Consider the following 17255-nt stretch of genomic DNA (forward strand, 5'->3'; position numbering starts at 1 on the left):
ACCAGGTTTGCACACACTGCAGCAGGGATTTTGGCCCACTCCTCCATACAGACCTTCTCCAGATCCTTCAGGTTTCGGGACTGTCGCTGGGCAATATGGACTTTCAGCTCCCTCCAAAGATGTTATATTGCGTTCAGGTCTGGAGACTGGCTAGGCCACTCCAGGACCTTGAGATGCTTCTTACGGAGCCAGTCCTTAGTTGCCCTGGCTGTGTGTTTCGGGTCGTTGTCATGCTGGAAGACCCAGCCACGACCCATCTTCAATGCTCTTACTGAGGGAAGGAGGTTGTTGGCCAAGATCTCGCGATACATGGCCCCATCCATCCTCCCCTCAATACGGTGCAGTCGTCCTGTCCCCTTTGCAGAAAAGCATCCCCAAAGAATGATGTTTCCACCTCCATGCTTCACGGTTGGGATGGTGTTCTTGGGGTTGTACTCATCCTTCTTCTTCCTCCAAACACGGCGAATGGAGTTTAGACCAAAAAGCTATATTTTTGTCTCATCAGACCACATGACCTTCTCCCATTCCTCCTCTGGATCATCCAGATGGTCATTGGCAAACTTCAGACGGACCTGGACATGCGCTGGATTGAGCAGGGGGACCTTGCGTGCTCTGGGCTGATCCCTCACCTTCCTCATGATCATTGATGCCCCACGAGGTGAGATCTTGCATGGAGCCCCAGACCGAGGGTGATTGACCATCATCTTGAACTTCTTCCATTTTCTAATAATTGCGCCAATAGTTGTTGCCTTCTCACCAAGCTGCTTGCCTATTGTCCTGTAGCCCATCCCAGCCTTGTGCAGGTGTACAATTTTATCCCTGATGTCCTTACACAGCTCTCTGGTCTTGGCCATTGTGGAGAGGTTGGAGTCTGTTTGATTGATTGTGTGGACAGGTGTCTTTTATACAGGTAACGAGTTCAAACAGGTGCAGTTAATACAGGTAATGAGTGGAGAACTGGAGGGCTTCTTAAAGAAAAACTAACAGGTCTGTGAGAGCCGGAATTCTTACTGGTTGGTAGGTGATCAAATACTTATGTCATGCAATAAAATACAAATTAATTACTTAAAAAATCATACAATGTGATTTTCTGGATTTTTGTTTTAGACTCTGTCTCTCACAGTTGAAGTGTACCTATGATAAAAATTACAGACCTCTACATGCTTTGTAAGTAGGAAAACCTGCAAAATCGGCAGTGTATCAAATACTTGTTCTCCCCACTGTATATATATATATATAAAAAACATGGGGGATTGGAAGTGATGCAGACAATTACATTAATGGAAGTTACAATCTATCTGCAATATTAAGCTGATCTACTCCCCCAATAATAAAAGGATATAAAAAAATAAAAAATAAAAAACTAGCTTGAGTCAGTGGCTGCTTTTTCTCTCTCTGCCTCCCGTGTCACACACACACCAACTCCTGCCCATCCCCCGCCCTGCTGCAGCGCGCATCGTCTCTCCTGAGTCGTGCAGGCTGCGCAGCAAGCATCCAAGTTTAAACAAAGTAAAAAATATACGTATTTCCTCTATCCGGATATCCGAAAAACAATCATATTATTCGAATAGTGAACTTATTTCAAATGCCCATCCCTACTAATAATAAGATCACTGCGAGATAAAAGTCCTGAATCGTTATCTAATCCTAGAACAGGAGCTCATTTCATATCATCCAAATGGCACTCTATTCCCTATTTATTCAAATCAAATCAAATGTTATTTGTCACATGCTTCGTAAACAACAGGTGTAGACTAAAAGTGAAATGCTTACTTACGGGCACTTCCCAACAATGCAGAGAGAAAAATATATAAATAATAACACGAGGAATAAATACACAATGAGTAACGATAACTTGGCTATATACACGGGTACCAGTACCAAGTCAATGTGCAGGGGTACAAAGTAATTGAGGTAGATATGTACATATAGGTAGGGAATAAAGTGACTAAGCAACAGGATAGATAATAAACAGTAGCAGCATCGTATGTGACGAGTCAAAAAAGTTTGTGTAAAAAGGGTCAATGCAGATAGTCCGGGTAGCTATTTGGTTAACTATTTAACAAGCTATTTAGCAGTCTTATGGCTTGGGGTTAGAAGCTGTTCATGGTCCTGTTGGTTCCAGACTTGGTGCAACGGTACCGCTTGCTGTGCGGTAGCAGAGAGAACAGTCTATGACTTGGGTGGCTGGAGTATTTGACAATTTGTAGGGCCATCCTCTGACACCGCCTGGTATAGAGGTCCTGGATGGCAGGGAGCTCGGTCCCAGTGATGTATTGGGCCGTACGCACTACCCTCTGTAGCGCCTTGCAGTCGGCTGCCAAGCAGTTGCCATACCAAGCGGTGATGCAGCCAGTCAAGATGCTCTCAATGGTGCAATACTTTTAGGGATTGGTGAAAAGTAGTGCACCAAATAAGGAAAAGGCTGTCATTTGGGACGTATCCCATGACTTCCTGTCTGAATAATGCACATGAATCACTGCATCACTGCTACCAGGAGTAATGAGGTGAAATGGAAACTCCAAAGGAAGAATACCAAGATACAAAGCCCCCAAATATGGTCTTTACATATGCTATATTCTCCTTTATGTTTTGATGTGTTCACTTCGCTAAAAAGCACTGCAGTTATATATTGACTCATTTATACTGTACAGAGTAACAACATGGCATCCCTCATCCAACAACCAACAAGCTCTCAGATCTCTGGGCCAAGTGATAGGTCATCCAGTTCACTCTGGCAAACAACAGCTTGTTCTGAAAGAAGTGCAATCAAAGGCACGGCCTGGGGCCTGAATTCTTGAGAAAATGATTTATTCAAAGTGCTGCATGTACCACTCTCCACTACACTCCGCAGGTCAACTACTTCTAGTCAAGCTCTGCTAGTTTCCCTGAAATCACTGGCCATCCAATCAAGATATTGGAGCCACTTCAGGCACTTCCCCAGCCTTCCAGATGAGATCAAGTCTAATTCCTCGCCAATCCATCAGCACTCGCCCACTGAGGATTTTGTTTCTCAGGGCTGTTTGTCTCACTGCTGCCCTGTAGCCCTGTGTAGCTCTGTGTAGCCCTGTGTAGCCCTGTGTAGCCCTGTGTAGCCCTGTGTAGCCCTGTGTAGCCCTGGTCACACAGCCAGCAGTGGTTAGAGGGGTAAAAACATCTGTAGCTTACTGACAACTCCTCCCACACAGGTTGACAGAATGGACTTAAACCCACAGTGTTGTTTTTGAAGGAACAAGGTGTAAATACCATCTAGACCAGGCCTCTCTCTCTAATGTTCTGAGGGGGAGTAATGGTTGACTTCCCTTTTCATCTATTTCTGACATCTTTATGCATTCATCTGATAAATGTTTAAAGGTAATACATGGGAAATTATTTTCATTCAGCCAAGAATCGCTGAGAAAACATGGTAGCATCACCTCAGGCTTGGAAGGCTTTTTACATGAGGGTGAAAATAGAATCTGGGGAAAGCAGAATGTGAACTGTTCCCACAGCTATGCCTTATCTGTAGCCCAATGAAACCGCACTGTGGCCACTCTACTCACACCACTGCCCCCAGAGCTCTGAGAGCCTGCATGGACCACCTCAATCTCTGACAGGGACGAACTGGATACAAGAATGACCGTTCTTTGAGTGGAATCTGGAGACTGTAGCCTCATTTATACCTGGTTCTAATATGTGTCCTGATCTTGTCCACATTATGATTGCGGCCACATTTACAGACATGCGTCTAAACATTGTATGTTTGCCATCTTATCCGTCCACTGTGTCCGCATTGTGACCAGATTTCCTGGTCCCTCCCTATATGCAAGTTATTTGACATTCTTTCACAATAATATTTATTTTGACACATATTGATGCCATAAGTCAATGGTGCCACCTGTAAATGATTTTAGAGGGTGGAATAATGATGATATAAATGGTTTCACTGTCCAGATCTGTCTACACTTGTAAGATATCCAGACACAATGCCTGCCTGACTACCTCTGGAGGTGGGCAGGAAGATCTGATCACAATGTATCTTTTGATTGTCTACATCTGTCTAGAAATGTTGGCACAATCAGAATGTGGACAGGATCAGGACAAAGGATGCATGTTAGAACCAGGTATAAACGGGGCTAGTGAGGTCTACTCTTCATATATTCAAAGACGACAAACCAAGTAGCCTATTCAAACCCTCTGATTTCCTTGTGTTTCTTGAGCCATGTAATTTGCCCTGTTCAGCAAACACAGGACCACTGTAAACACGTCATGAAATGAGCCTTCACTGTACTGTTTCAAATGTCAATAATTCAGCATTAAAAAAATTACTCATTGGTATTTTCCAAGGCTGTATGCCCAATAGAGTTTCCAAATTTTTCCTAGCTATCCAACCTCCTTGGGGAAATATACTGGCATGGCACCTAGTCCACTTCAACAACTCCATCTCCAAACAACCACAAAATATGTACTTATCTGATCCTCTACATAGTATATCTTATATGAACCTTTACAGGCATGTATCAACCCTTTGAAAATCCTGAATGGTGCTCCAATTCCTCCTCGGGCGGGCATGGGTAAGACAGACAGATAAAGAAAATAATTGGTTGTGCCTGTCTGTTTGCCTGCCACAGTCTCCCCAGAGTCTCCCCTCATTACACTGTTGTGAAAGGAGATGTATGGACCGGCTTTTGTGACCTTGCCCCCCTAAATGTAGTGAAAAATGACAGTGGGCTCTTTAGTAATTCTGGTACTCTGTATTGAGTGACCGGTCACACCAGTTTGCAGAGATTGTGCCTCCATCAGCAGAATCCAAGATGAGGGCTGAAGCACCACTCTGCAAAAGTGTCAGAGTTCTTCCCCTAATGTTTACTTCAGAGTGACGGGCTCGGCCTGCATTGGGCCATGGGTTCTTCTGTGCTGCTGATCAAATAAATCACAGAGGAGCATCATTTCAGCATATCACCATTCACTGCTGAAGTAAAACATGCATGAAATGACTTCAGCAGGTAGGCTGTGATAACACAACAAAGGACTGTCCTTCACTCCTATGGAAATAAAAAACCTACCGAGATCATATGGAGCTGTTTTGATTGAAAATCCCTTCAAAGTAAGATTAAATTATGTGCATTATTAAACAATTACAAATATCATCACTCATATCAATCATAGTAACACATTCAGTTCAATGAGGCAGCACTGGAACTGTAATAACAGAGACTGCCATATGGATTTTGTCAATTCATGAATCATTCTGTGTAATAAACTGCAGCAGTCTGGTCCAAAAATAAAACCCCTTGTCAAAGTAAATTATGGATGACATGTTTGCTGGCTTCCTGGAATGGATGATGTGCATCCCAGTTATAAACCAAAAACTGCTTCTTTAATCTGTGCTTTAAACAAAGGAGGCAACAGGGCAATTGAGATGGGTTTGCTGTTTTATTATGTAATGGCTTTGGCCATAAATCAAGGAGTGTGTGTTAATCAGAGGAGGTCTCAGCAGACAGACAGTCCATCTTACCTTGTCTGGGGCTCCATACTGGAGATTACCGACATCCAGAGGGGTGATGAGAGGCACGTTTTGGAAGCCATCCTCCACACTGACCGGTTTAGCGCCTTTGTCTTGTAGATTACTCCCCAGTTTAACCATCTTTACCAATAGAAAATACTGCGCTTCTCAAGCAGATGCTGTAAATATGACAGACACTCTGTTAGTTAATTGTTCATGTCTCATTTATCAAACAATAAAACATCTACTGACCACGCAAATCAATGTTTTTTCTTTAAACATTAAATTACATACATTGGATTTAAACTTTAACTTCATAATAAGATCAAATATTTTTTTACAGGCTAATAAAACGCTCTGAAACCCCGTTAAATGTTTCTAAATATTGGATTAATTAAATATTGGGGGTAAAAAAAAAAGTGGAAAATCATTTTTTCTAACGCTATAGAGCAGGCGTCAAAATAAATCCTATGTTCATAGGCTACTGTGCATAGGGATGCACCTGCAGTAGCCTAGCCTAGACTACTTCACGCTTCTTATCCGCCAAAAACAAAACATCTCAAACAAAAACAGCTACTTACGATGGACGACGCACTTGTATAAATCCTTTTCGTTTCTTCGTCTGCTGTTTTGTTATATCAAAGACAGGATGCAAGGAGCAGATGCATGCAGACCGGGCAGAGATGCAATCAAAGCTCAGCGATGCTGATGCAGGAAAGTAGACAGCCCGATCTCTGCAGAGACTAGCGGGCTCCGTAGGCAACCCAGCCTCCAAATCCAAACACTGCCTCCTCACTTTATGCTTGCAACTGGCGCCGCTAGGGGGATTTTTGAATGAAATCCCACATTTGTTTTGCCTAACCATAAACCCCATTAAAATGTATTTTCTTAGTCTTTATCGCCACCTAGAGACTTAAAGTTAGAACTGTGCCTGTCTGTATCTCTCCCTCTGCATAATAGCCTATCTACTGGAGGCTATATAGGCTAGGTGAAAAAGGGCTAAAGTGCAAGACCGTAAAAAGGGACATTATTGCACTTCAAAATCCAAAAATGTTTTGAGACCTCAAAAGTTATTTAATGTCAAGATGGGTCCACGTCCCAGGCGATCTGTTTTGTTGACCCAGCTATAGCCCCTATGCCACAATTAATGGACAAGATAATCCGATGAGAAAGGTAGTGATCTGTCCATCATCAAAAATAAATATAGTGCATTGGAAGTGTTAGCCTATGTTTTATCTGTCTGTATGTAGGCTATATTAAAGGGCTATATTTTCCACCTGTTTAATCATCAATACCAAAATCTGTTTCACTAAACACCACAAGAGGGCGCAAATATACAGGAAAACATGCATCCATCCCATCAATCCACTGTATGAACAAGTAAAACATTTTGAATTGGGAGGTGGGGTGGGGGAGCCCTATTTGGGTGGGTTAGGGTTAGAGTTAGGGTTAGGTTTCTGGTTAGCATTACAGCTGTAGGGCCATTGCAATGCCATTTTAGGGTTAGGGTTGCCGTTATTATTACAGCTGTAATGCTAACCGCAAATATAACCCTAACCCTAGCTCCATTTGTCCCTTACCTTGAGGAACAAACTTTTTCCCTCAGAATAGCCTCAATTCGTCAGGGCATGGACTCTACAAGGTGTCCAAAGCATTCCACAGGGATGCTGGCCCATGTTGACTCCAATGCTTCCCACAGTTGTGTCAAGTTGGCTGGATGTCCTTTGGGTAGTGGACCATTTGTATTTGTATTTGTATTTATTATGGATCCCCATTAGCTGCTGCCAAGGCAGCAGCTACTCTTCCTGGGATCCAGCAAAAAAAAAAAAAGATTTGTTAAGTGTTGCAGTCATTTCAGTCGCTGTAGTAGCTGACATGTATAGTGTTGAGTTGTCCGCATATAAAGACACTCTGGCTTTACTCAAAGCCAGTGGCATGTCATTAGTAAAGATTGAAAAAAGGAATGGGCCTATACAGCTGCCCTGGAGAATTCCTGATTATACCTGGATTTTGTTGGAGAGGCTTCCATTAAAGAACACCTTATGTGTTCTGTTAGACAGGTAACTCTGTATCCACAATATAGCAGGGGGAGTAAAGCCATAACACATACGTTTTTTCAGCAGCAGACTATGATTGATAATGTCAAAAGCCGCACTGAAGTCTAACAAAACAGCCCCCACAATCTTTTTATCATCAATTTCTCTCAGCCAATCATCAGTCATTTGTGTAAGTGCTGTGCTTGTTGAATGTCCTTCTCTATAAGCATGCTGAAAGTTTGTTATCAATTTGTTTACTGTAAAATAGCATTGTATCTTGTCAAAAACTATTTTTTCCAATAGTTTACTAAGGGTTGGTAACAGGCTAATTGGTCAGCTATTTGAGCCAGTAAAGGGGACTTTACTATTCTTAGGTAGCGGAATGACTTTTGCTTCCCCCAAGCCTGGGGGCACACACATTCTAGTAGGCTTAAATTGAAAATATGGCAAATAGGAGTGGCAATATTGTCCTCTATTATCCTCAGTAATTTTCCATCCAAGTTGTCCGAACCCAGTGAATTGTCCTTGTTGATAGACAACAATAATTTTTTCACCTCTTCCACACTCACTTTACAGAATTCAAAATTACAACGCTTGTCTTTCATAATTTGGTCAGATATACTTGGATGTGTAGTGTCAGCAATTGTTGCTGGCACGACATGCCTAAGTTTGCTAATCTTGCCAATGAAAAAATAATTAAAGTAGTTGGCAATATCAGATGGTTTTGTGATGAATGAGCCATCTGATTCAATGAATGATGGAGCTGAGTTTGCCTTTTTTCCCAAAATGTCATTTAAGGTGCTCCAAAGCTTTTTACTATCATTCTTTGTGTCATTTATCTTTGTTTCATAGTGTAGTTTCTTCTTCTTTTTATTCAGTTTAGTCACATGATTTCTCAATTTGCAATACGTTTGCCAATCGGTTGTGCAGCCAGACTTATTTGCCATTCGTTTTGCCTCATCCCTCTCAGCATTTCACACATGTTATCCAGATACTGACTGTTAGCACTTGGTGGTCTATAGCAGCTTCCCACCAGAATGGGCTTTAGGTGAGGCAGATGCACCTGTAGCCATATTACTTCAACAGTATTTAACATGAGGTCCTTTCTTATCTTCACAGGAATGTGGTTCTGAATATAAACAGCAACTCCTCCACCATTGGCATTTCTATCTTTTCTGTAAATGTTATAACCTTGTATTGCTACCACTGTATCATCAAATATATTATCTAAGTGAGTTTCAGAGATAGTCAGAATATGAATGCCATCTGTTACTAGCAAATTACTGATTTCATGAACCTTGTTTCTTAAGCTACATATGTTAACGTGGGCCATTTTGAGCACTTTTCTTCTGGGATGCTTACGTTTTCATTGCTTTACTTGGAAGCTTAGCAGCAGTAGATGTGCTCATGTTCTTTATGTTAGTGCAGGTTGAGTTGCACACAGTGGACTTCCTCCTAGGTCACACTGGCTCAATGCTAACAGTATAAATCTGGTTCTTAGGCACATGATTACTGCATACAATAGCTGTAGGATCAGCAGAGGCATTCAGGGCAGTTAGAGGGACATAAATTAGGTTACTTATATTGTGTCTACCAACACCCCTGGTGTAATGTACATTTGCTGAAGCATTATGACAACTCTGTGTCACAATGGTAGGGATTAGCTGAGCTGGGCTTGATACACACAATACACACAGGAAACTGTTGAGTGTGAAAAACCCAGCAGCGTTGCAGTTCTTGACACAAACCGGTGCGCCTTGCTCCTACCTCCATACCGCATTCAAAGGCACTTAAATATTTTGTCTTACCCATTCACCCACTGAATGGCACACATACACAATCCATGTCTCTATTGTCTCAAGGCTTAAAAATCCTTCTTTAATCTGTCTCCTCCCCTTCATCTACTCTGATTGAAGTGTATTTAACAAGTGACATCAATAAGGGATCATAGCTTTCACCTTGATTCATCTAGTCAGTTTATGTCATGGAAAGAGCAGGTGTTCTTCATGTTTTGTACACTCAGTGTAGTGGTTGTACTGTAGATAAAAATAGTGGATGCATCCAAAATAGCATCCTACAGATGAAGAGACATATATGTGCGTTTTGAAAATAATTAAATAGACTTCATGAATCGTTATTAAAAGTATGGAAAATATGTATGAAAACAAGTAAAATTAAAAACAAGTATAATTGAAAGAGATAAGTTTTCTTTCAATAATGACACTTGATGCGGTGTACACATTCCCCCCCAAAAATAGATAAATATTTGACAATATCATAATTTTTCTAAACGCACATACATGGTTCCCTTTCAGTCAGTCAACTTCGATACAACATACTATGGGGAGTAGCACTCTCACGACTTCGCTTGAAGGATCTACCATCACGTCTGACAAGGCCAATGAAATCCATGCCTCGCTGGAAACCTGCCTTCCACAGGTGATAAGCGTGAGGCTTGGATTCATTCCTTCAATTATTCCTCTCTTCACCTCAGTATGAACAGGAACGATTCACGCTACTAAAACAAACAATTGGAAAACGAGACTGTCTTACGTTGCGCCAACTATACTGTCCCATAGTGGTAGAGCGTGCTCACCCCTGGACGTTGTGTGCTGAAGTTTGTACTTGTTCTCATACGTTTCCTAATCACAAACAATTTGCTAGCACAATGAGTAAGATGGCTAAGAAAGCAACCGAAATGACAATGGCTATGCCATGTTCGTGGTGGAGCTCATGACCCCAGTCATGCAGTTATAGTATTTCTCTGAAAGATACTCACGATTTATGTGTAGTTTGTCTCGGCTTGGAACACGCTCAGGCGGCCCTCACTCGATCCAGTCATTGTGCGCATTGCCACGTACTGCTGACAAACTCCCTGGAAAGACATGTAGCATTCTTGGGGAAGATTGGAGTTACCGATGGCGACTTTCCTTTCCCGGATGCAGTTACCTCGTCTGGGACTGAGGTGCAGGAAGTGGAGAGAGACTTGGGGCTGTGGTCGAAACAGGTGGAACTAGCATCCCAACAGGGGGATAGTGAGACGGCTGGAGTTTCTCGGATAAGGATGAGGACATGGTTCTGAGACAGCCACCTCCTCACACTCCGGGAATAGCAGGAGAAAACCTAGTTTACAATGCATCGTTCATAGAACTGTGTTGCAGGGTAGCTATGCGTTTGGAGGTGACTGTGGCTGCCAAAGTCAAGCAACACCTACCCATGTTTCCGGATTTCATCGAAGAATTGACAACAACCTGGTCCAACCCACATTCAGCTAAGCTGATGCTGCATGGGTGTGCCCCCTTCATGGATCTGGAAATGCTATGCGGGCTGTCCCGGGGTCTGGGTCAGCACCAGGTCAGACCGGCCAGTCTGCCTCGCACAAGTGCCGCCTCGCTTCCGGGGGCAAGGTGAGGTGAGAGGTGGGCCTGCCACCTCATGGGGAAGGAAACAGCCCCCGTGCACCTAGATTGGGGATGAGGGGTGGCACAGGATCGGGTCCTCCCTTGCCATCTGCCCCAAACACCTGTGGTGACAACAGCACGGCCAATCGGGGTACGTCACAAAGCCCCCGAACCCAGAGTGGACCGGGCTTCAGGCAAACGTTTGCACCTAAACACATTGTTTCAACCCCATAGTTTTCAGGTTTCAAGAGTGTTGTGTATTCCTCATGTGAGTTCAATAAGGCATGTCTCTCCTCCATATTCAGACAAAAGGTTGTCAAGAGTGGTGGAGATAAAAATAGTTTTAAAAATAACCTATTTCTACCAGTCCACGAGGGACGTCATGCCCCCTCAGATGGCCCTTTACGGGAGACTCGTTGCCTGCTCCGACCAATGGCTCAAATGCGCAGTGTCGCCCTGGGTAATGTGAACCATAACATTGATGTACAGGCTACAATTCGTTGTACGCACCCTACTTTTTTGCGGCATAATGACATTGACTGTTCTCCTGGCCTCAGCACCAGTATTAAGGGAGGAAATATCCTCCCTGCTCCATAAACAAGCAATACGAGTGGTTCCTCTGTCCCAAGCACAGGACAGCTGGTACAGCCAGTATTTCCTGGTTCCGAAAAAGGACAGGGGTTTATGCCCCATTCTAGACATGCATGCCCTGAACAAACATCTCAGAGTTTGTAAATTCAAGATGCTCACAAATCAGCGGCTGTTACAGTCCGTGCATCCCGGCGATTGGTTCACCACCATTGACCTAAAGGATGCAAACTTTCATGTGCCCATGTACCAAAGTCACAGAAAGTTCCTGAGATTCCATTACGAGGCAAGCTTACGAGCCTCTCGTCTCCATTTTTTCAAAGGCCCAGGGGCCTATCTGGACGATTGGCTGATAGCAACAGAGTCAAGGGAAGGTGTCCGGGTTCCAGCTCTGCTTGGCCCTATTTTGGTTGGGGCTCACAGTACGTTTTCGCCAGTTCCTGCGCCTACTGGGGATAGTGGCTTCTATGATAGTGGTCATTCCCCTGGGACTATTATTGATGCGGCCATTCCAGCAGTGGGTACTAGCAACATGCTTGGATGCATCTCGCCACCTAAACTGGTCAATTTAAGTGTCCCTGACATGCCTTCGGGCACTGGCCCAGTGGAGGGATCCCCGGCAGCTGTCACAAGGGGTTCCTATGGGCCAGGTGTTGTCTCGCAAGGTGGTCACGACAGACGCGTCCTCCCAAGGGTGGGGCACGCTGTGCGAGGGTTACTCAATTCGGGCAGTATGGACAGTGTCACAGAGTGCCCGGCATATTAATTACCTGGAACTTCTGACGGTGTACTTAGCATTTAGGCGCCTCGTCGCGCGTTTGTCGGGCCGGCATGTGTTGGTCAGATCCGACAACATGACAACGGTGGCATATATCAACAGACGAGGGGGGGTACTCGATCCATCCCCCTCCTCACCTTGGCTCACTCCCTGTTGCTGTGGAGCAGTGCACTTTTGCTCTCACTTCGAGCGGTGCATGCAGGGTGCTCTCTAAGCAGCGTCTCTCTCACTGGATTGTGGTGGCTATCTCCCTTGCATATAGCAGCAAGGAGCAGTGGTTACCTAGCCGTGTAAGTGCCCACTCCACCAGGAGTCTGGCGGTGTCTTGGGCGTTGTTTAAAGGGTTGACTACAGGAGATATTTGTGCTGTGGCGAGTTGGGGATCACCACACACTTTGTGAAATTTTATCGCTTCAATATCACCGCTCCCAGTATAGCACACAGTGTGCTTATGGCAAGGACAGGGGAAAGTCACTAGGCAGCACACCGTGTGCAGAATACCCAGACTGCCACATCTGGTGGGGTCAGGTCTGGGTTGTCTGCCATGGGCCATTGGGGCGTGATTATATTTCCCCATATTATGTTGTACCGAAGTTGACTGACTTAAAGGGAACGTAATGTTATGACTATAACTACTGTTCCCTGAAGGAGGGAAACAAGGTACAACACCTATTTGGTCCTGCACCGCCCGTTCCTGGGCTTGGTGAAGAGCGTTATTAAATTGAAGGAATGAATCCGAGCCTCGCGCTTATCACCTGTGGAAGGCGAGGCTTCCATCGACGAGCGGATTTCATTGGCCTTTTGTCAGGTGGGATTGTAGACCCTTCAACCGAAGTCGCGAGAGTATGATGTACCTCGTTTCCCTCCTTCATGGAACAGAAGTTATAGTTATAACGTTACATTCTTTGTGCCAAGGATTTAGTGCACTACTTTTGACCAGGGCACATAGGGTACATAAGACCAAAACAGTGTTCAATAACCTAAGGAGATTTTGAATTCCTGTCCTAGAGTACTCATTCTTATAAATGTACTACCTAAGGGACAACATGTCCAGGGCAGAGGCCTTGCCTTGCTATGGGTCTTACCAGACACCACGGCCTAGCTGTGCTTGCTGAGTGGTCCATGTCTCTGTGACCTGGTTTCTGGCTGCCACAGAGGCAGAGAGAGAGAGAGAGAGAGAGAGAGAGGCATGCATCCGGTCGCAGAATGGATTGGCTCAGCAGAACCTTTGTCTCCCCTGTCAGAGAGACAGGCATGATGTCATCTGGGCCTTTCATCCAAGTTTTTTGTCACTATTATTCTATACTGAATAAAAATATAATCGCAACATGCAACAATTTCAAAGAATTTCAATCTATGGATTTCACATGACTGGGCAGGGGCGCAGCCATGGGTGGGCCTGAGAGGGCATAGGCCCACCCACTGGGGAGCCAGGCCCAGCCAATCAGAATGAGTTTTACCCCACAAAAGGGCTTTATTACAGACAGAAATTCTTCTCAATTTCATCAACTGTCCAGGTGGCTGGTCTCAGATGAACTCGCTGGTGAAGAAGCCGGATGTGGAGGTCCTGGGCTGGCATCCTTACGCGTGGTCTGTGGTTGTGAGGCTGGTTGGATGAACTGCCAAATTCTCTAAATATACATTGGAGGCGGCTTATGGTAGAGAAATTACATTCAATTCTCTGGCAACAGCTCTGGTGGACATTCCTGCAGTCAGCATGCCAATTGCACGCTCCCTCAAAACTTGAGACATCTGTGTCATTGTGTTGTGTGACAAAACTGCACATTTTAGTGGCCTTTTATTGTCCCCAGCACAAGGTGCACCTGGTTAATGATCATGCTGTTTAATCAGCTTCTTGATATGCCACACCTGTCAGGTGGATGGATTATCTTGGCAAAGGAGAAATGCTCACTAGCAGGGATGTAAACAAATGTGTGGGCAAAATTGGAGAGAAATAAGCTTATTGTGCATTTGGAAAATGTCTGGGACCTTTTATTTCAGCTCATGAAACATGGGACCAACACTTTACATGTATTTATATTTTTGTTCAGTATATGTACACGTCCTGCAGCGGTATATCCATGCAACGCCATCCGAGAACAGGGGTGGGGTCCGCATTTACAGGAGCCCAACTACTGTTTTTGATGCAGTCTTATGAGAGGAAAGGTTTTCCCAAATGCACTTCACAGCCCCAGGGACCTAAAACTTTTTCTCTTGCATTACCTATTTTGATGATAGCAAGGTAATTCATGGTTTTGCCTATATTGAAGGAAAATGGTATGGCTTTACACTTACTCAGGCAATGTGAGTGCTGTGAGTGCTGCTACCCAAGGTAGATAAGGTCCCAAGGGTAGTGAGCTAATGGTTTTCTTTCAGGTTTGACACATTATTAGACTACATTAGAGTGAATTCTGAGTGGTGCTTTATATTGGTTATGTACCAGTCAGCAGGCAGGTGGCGCTGCTGAGTCTGATGAATATGATCACTTACAGTGTTTGTAGACTGTGACACTAATCACATTCTTTATCCCAGGACATTTCTGCATGATTATCAATACCCTGGCATGTGTGATGATACATCTATTTACAATGACTGGCTTCATCAGCTACGGTTTGTATAAAGCAGGGGTGTCAAACTCATTCCATGGAGGGCCTAATATCTGCTGGTTTTTGGTTTTTCCTTTCAATTAAGACCTAGACAACCAGGTAAAGGGAGCTCCTTACTAATCACTGACCTTAATTCATCAATCAAGTACAAGGGAGGAGCAAAAACCCGCAGACCTCCATGCAACGAGTTTGACACAAGGTATAAAGCAAGGATGACCATAGCATTAGAGTGACATTGAGTTTTTGAAAGGATTGTGTAATGACTGGCATACAAACACACTGATTTCATAGCCTGGAAAAGGAAATAATTAATGGTTGCAAAATAACTTCTCATAAAATATGAATGGTTAATATACCGACATCTGCGAAAGCTGCTGGTGGTCGCCATTTACCACCCTCTCTCTCGCTCTCACACACAGCATAACGTACATAAATCATTGCAACCTTATTTGCTTGTATGTAGTAAAGATATCTGAATTAATTCAGAGGTTTTATCAGCCAGGGCCCAGTAATTGCCGCTGCCTAGCTTTATGAAAGCAGCAACCAACGAACATCTACAGAAAACGCAATACACTTAACAGTCCACACAGAAATATGAACACAAATGGGCCTTATCGTCACAGTTAAGTTTTATTCATTCAACATTTCACATTACAAATATTTAAAAGTTATGCATACTGTTATAAATAGTTGGCTGCAAACAATTAAATAACATTAGATTTTTCTTTTTCATTTCACTAGCACTTCTACAGACCAACTTCTAGAAATATGGACATTTTGTATTACATAACTTAATTAGAAAGGAAAATACAAAAATAGGAACTTATAAAGTGAAATGACAATAAAAATTAAGGTGATCTCTTAAGTAAAAAACAAAAAATATTAATAAATACAACAACCTTCCCATACAGTTAAAAACTATCGAAATTTTGCCATTAAGTATAACATCATCAACAGACCAATATTTAAATATTTATTTTCCTTCAGAAAATGTGAACCATATATTGTGGAGCACAATATAGCAATTAGTAAAAACTAGACACTAACATATTAAAAGCTTCACCTCAAAAATATAACAAAAAATCTGATCAAAATTATAAAAAAATTATACATTCCAATTAAAAATATACCAATAAACAGCTAAATACATTATTGACCTAATAATTACATTGCAATCAATCACAGTAGCTTGAAATAAACAAATTAAGCAAATGAGCACAAAACCTTTAATGTTTTAAAAAATAACTTCAATTATTTATATTAGTACAAATAGTTTGATTTCTTTTTCTTTTCTTTTTTACAAACACCAGCATGAAAAGGATTACAATAACAGTAGAAAATGACTGTGAAAAACATATTAACATCTTCTTTAAATGTCTGCAATTAAAAATGGCATTAAAGAATTACATTGCAAAGAGTCTTTATCTGGAAAAAAGTTCAAAAAAAGTATTGCACATAACAACTCGAAGTTAACTTGCAACATTTACCACATTCAAGTCTTAATGTTCCCCTTCCTCCAACAAGGTTTATTTGCCTCAACAGACAGTGGAGAAGAGTTATCAAGTCTTTTCAACAGTGTCCTATAAGATGCTCAAGTCCTGCACTGCTAAAATATATTTTAGAGTTTTTTTTCATCTTATTTTCTTGTATATTTTTCTGTGCATCCTGCAGAGGTCTGAGTATGGGGAAGGCAAAGAGATGAAAACATGGGAGGGGAGTGAGGTGTGGGGGTGTCCTTAAATTAAAGTTGAGAAACATCTGGTGCACAACTACAACAATTAATTTCAATAGCTAATTCATGTACTTATCTTCTTTTTTTTTATCATGCATGCTAAGGATTACAATAGGAGCTAGTTGGCAAGTTCAAGAATATACATTTTCAAATGTTAAAATATCTAAAACACCAAACATCCATTCTTGTGATACGAGATTCAGCCTAATTATGAACCATAATTTGCATTCTCCTTATAATTGTTACATTCCAGCTATGGAGAGGAAACAAAAATAATAGAAGTTACCGTTTTCCAACTAGGATAGCCATTTTTTTAACATTAACATTAATTTTAAATGACAACCTTTTCTCACCATGCTGTTAAGATCAGATTTTTGTGAAACATTTAGTGTATGAGATCTAATACCTTAAGCAATACACTTTGATCATTCCTCTGCAGTTTTGAAGTCGCATCAACACAAGTGTGCACTTAGTTGTAAAGATTCCTCAGCACTGAAATGTATAAAAAGCATAATTGAAAATAATATATATTGAAATCACTCAACTTTTTTCTTTAAATGAGAATGTCCATATATGCAGATCTCTCAGTAACAAAAGTACAAAAGCTACCTTTCACAATGTGAAAAATT

At 42.4% G+C, this 17255-nt stretch overlaps 1 protein-coding gene across 1 annotated transcript in view; it reads right to left on the reverse strand.

The window, feature by feature from the left end:
* The window catches only part of nsg2 (neuronal vesicle trafficking associated 2), a 29820-nt gene extending 23597 nt beyond the window's left edge, over positions 1-6223 (reverse strand). The window contains exons 1-2 of the mRNA XM_084169900.1: positions 6067-6223; positions 5498-5664 (exon numbers count right to left, since the gene is read on the reverse strand). Of these exons, the coding sequence (XP_084026026.1) occupies positions 5498-5626 (129 nt within the window). The 5' untranslated portion in view covers positions 5627-5664; positions 6067-6223. The remainder of the gene's footprint in view (positions 1-5497; positions 5665-6066) is intronic.
* Positions 6224-17255: the final 11032 nt, after the last annotated feature.

This window comes from Coregonus lavaretus (assembly GCF_964263955.1).
Source record: "Coregonus lavaretus genome assembly, chromosome: 10".
Taxonomy (NCBI): domain Eukaryota; kingdom Metazoa; phylum Chordata; class Actinopteri; order Salmoniformes; family Salmonidae; genus Coregonus; species Coregonus lavaretus.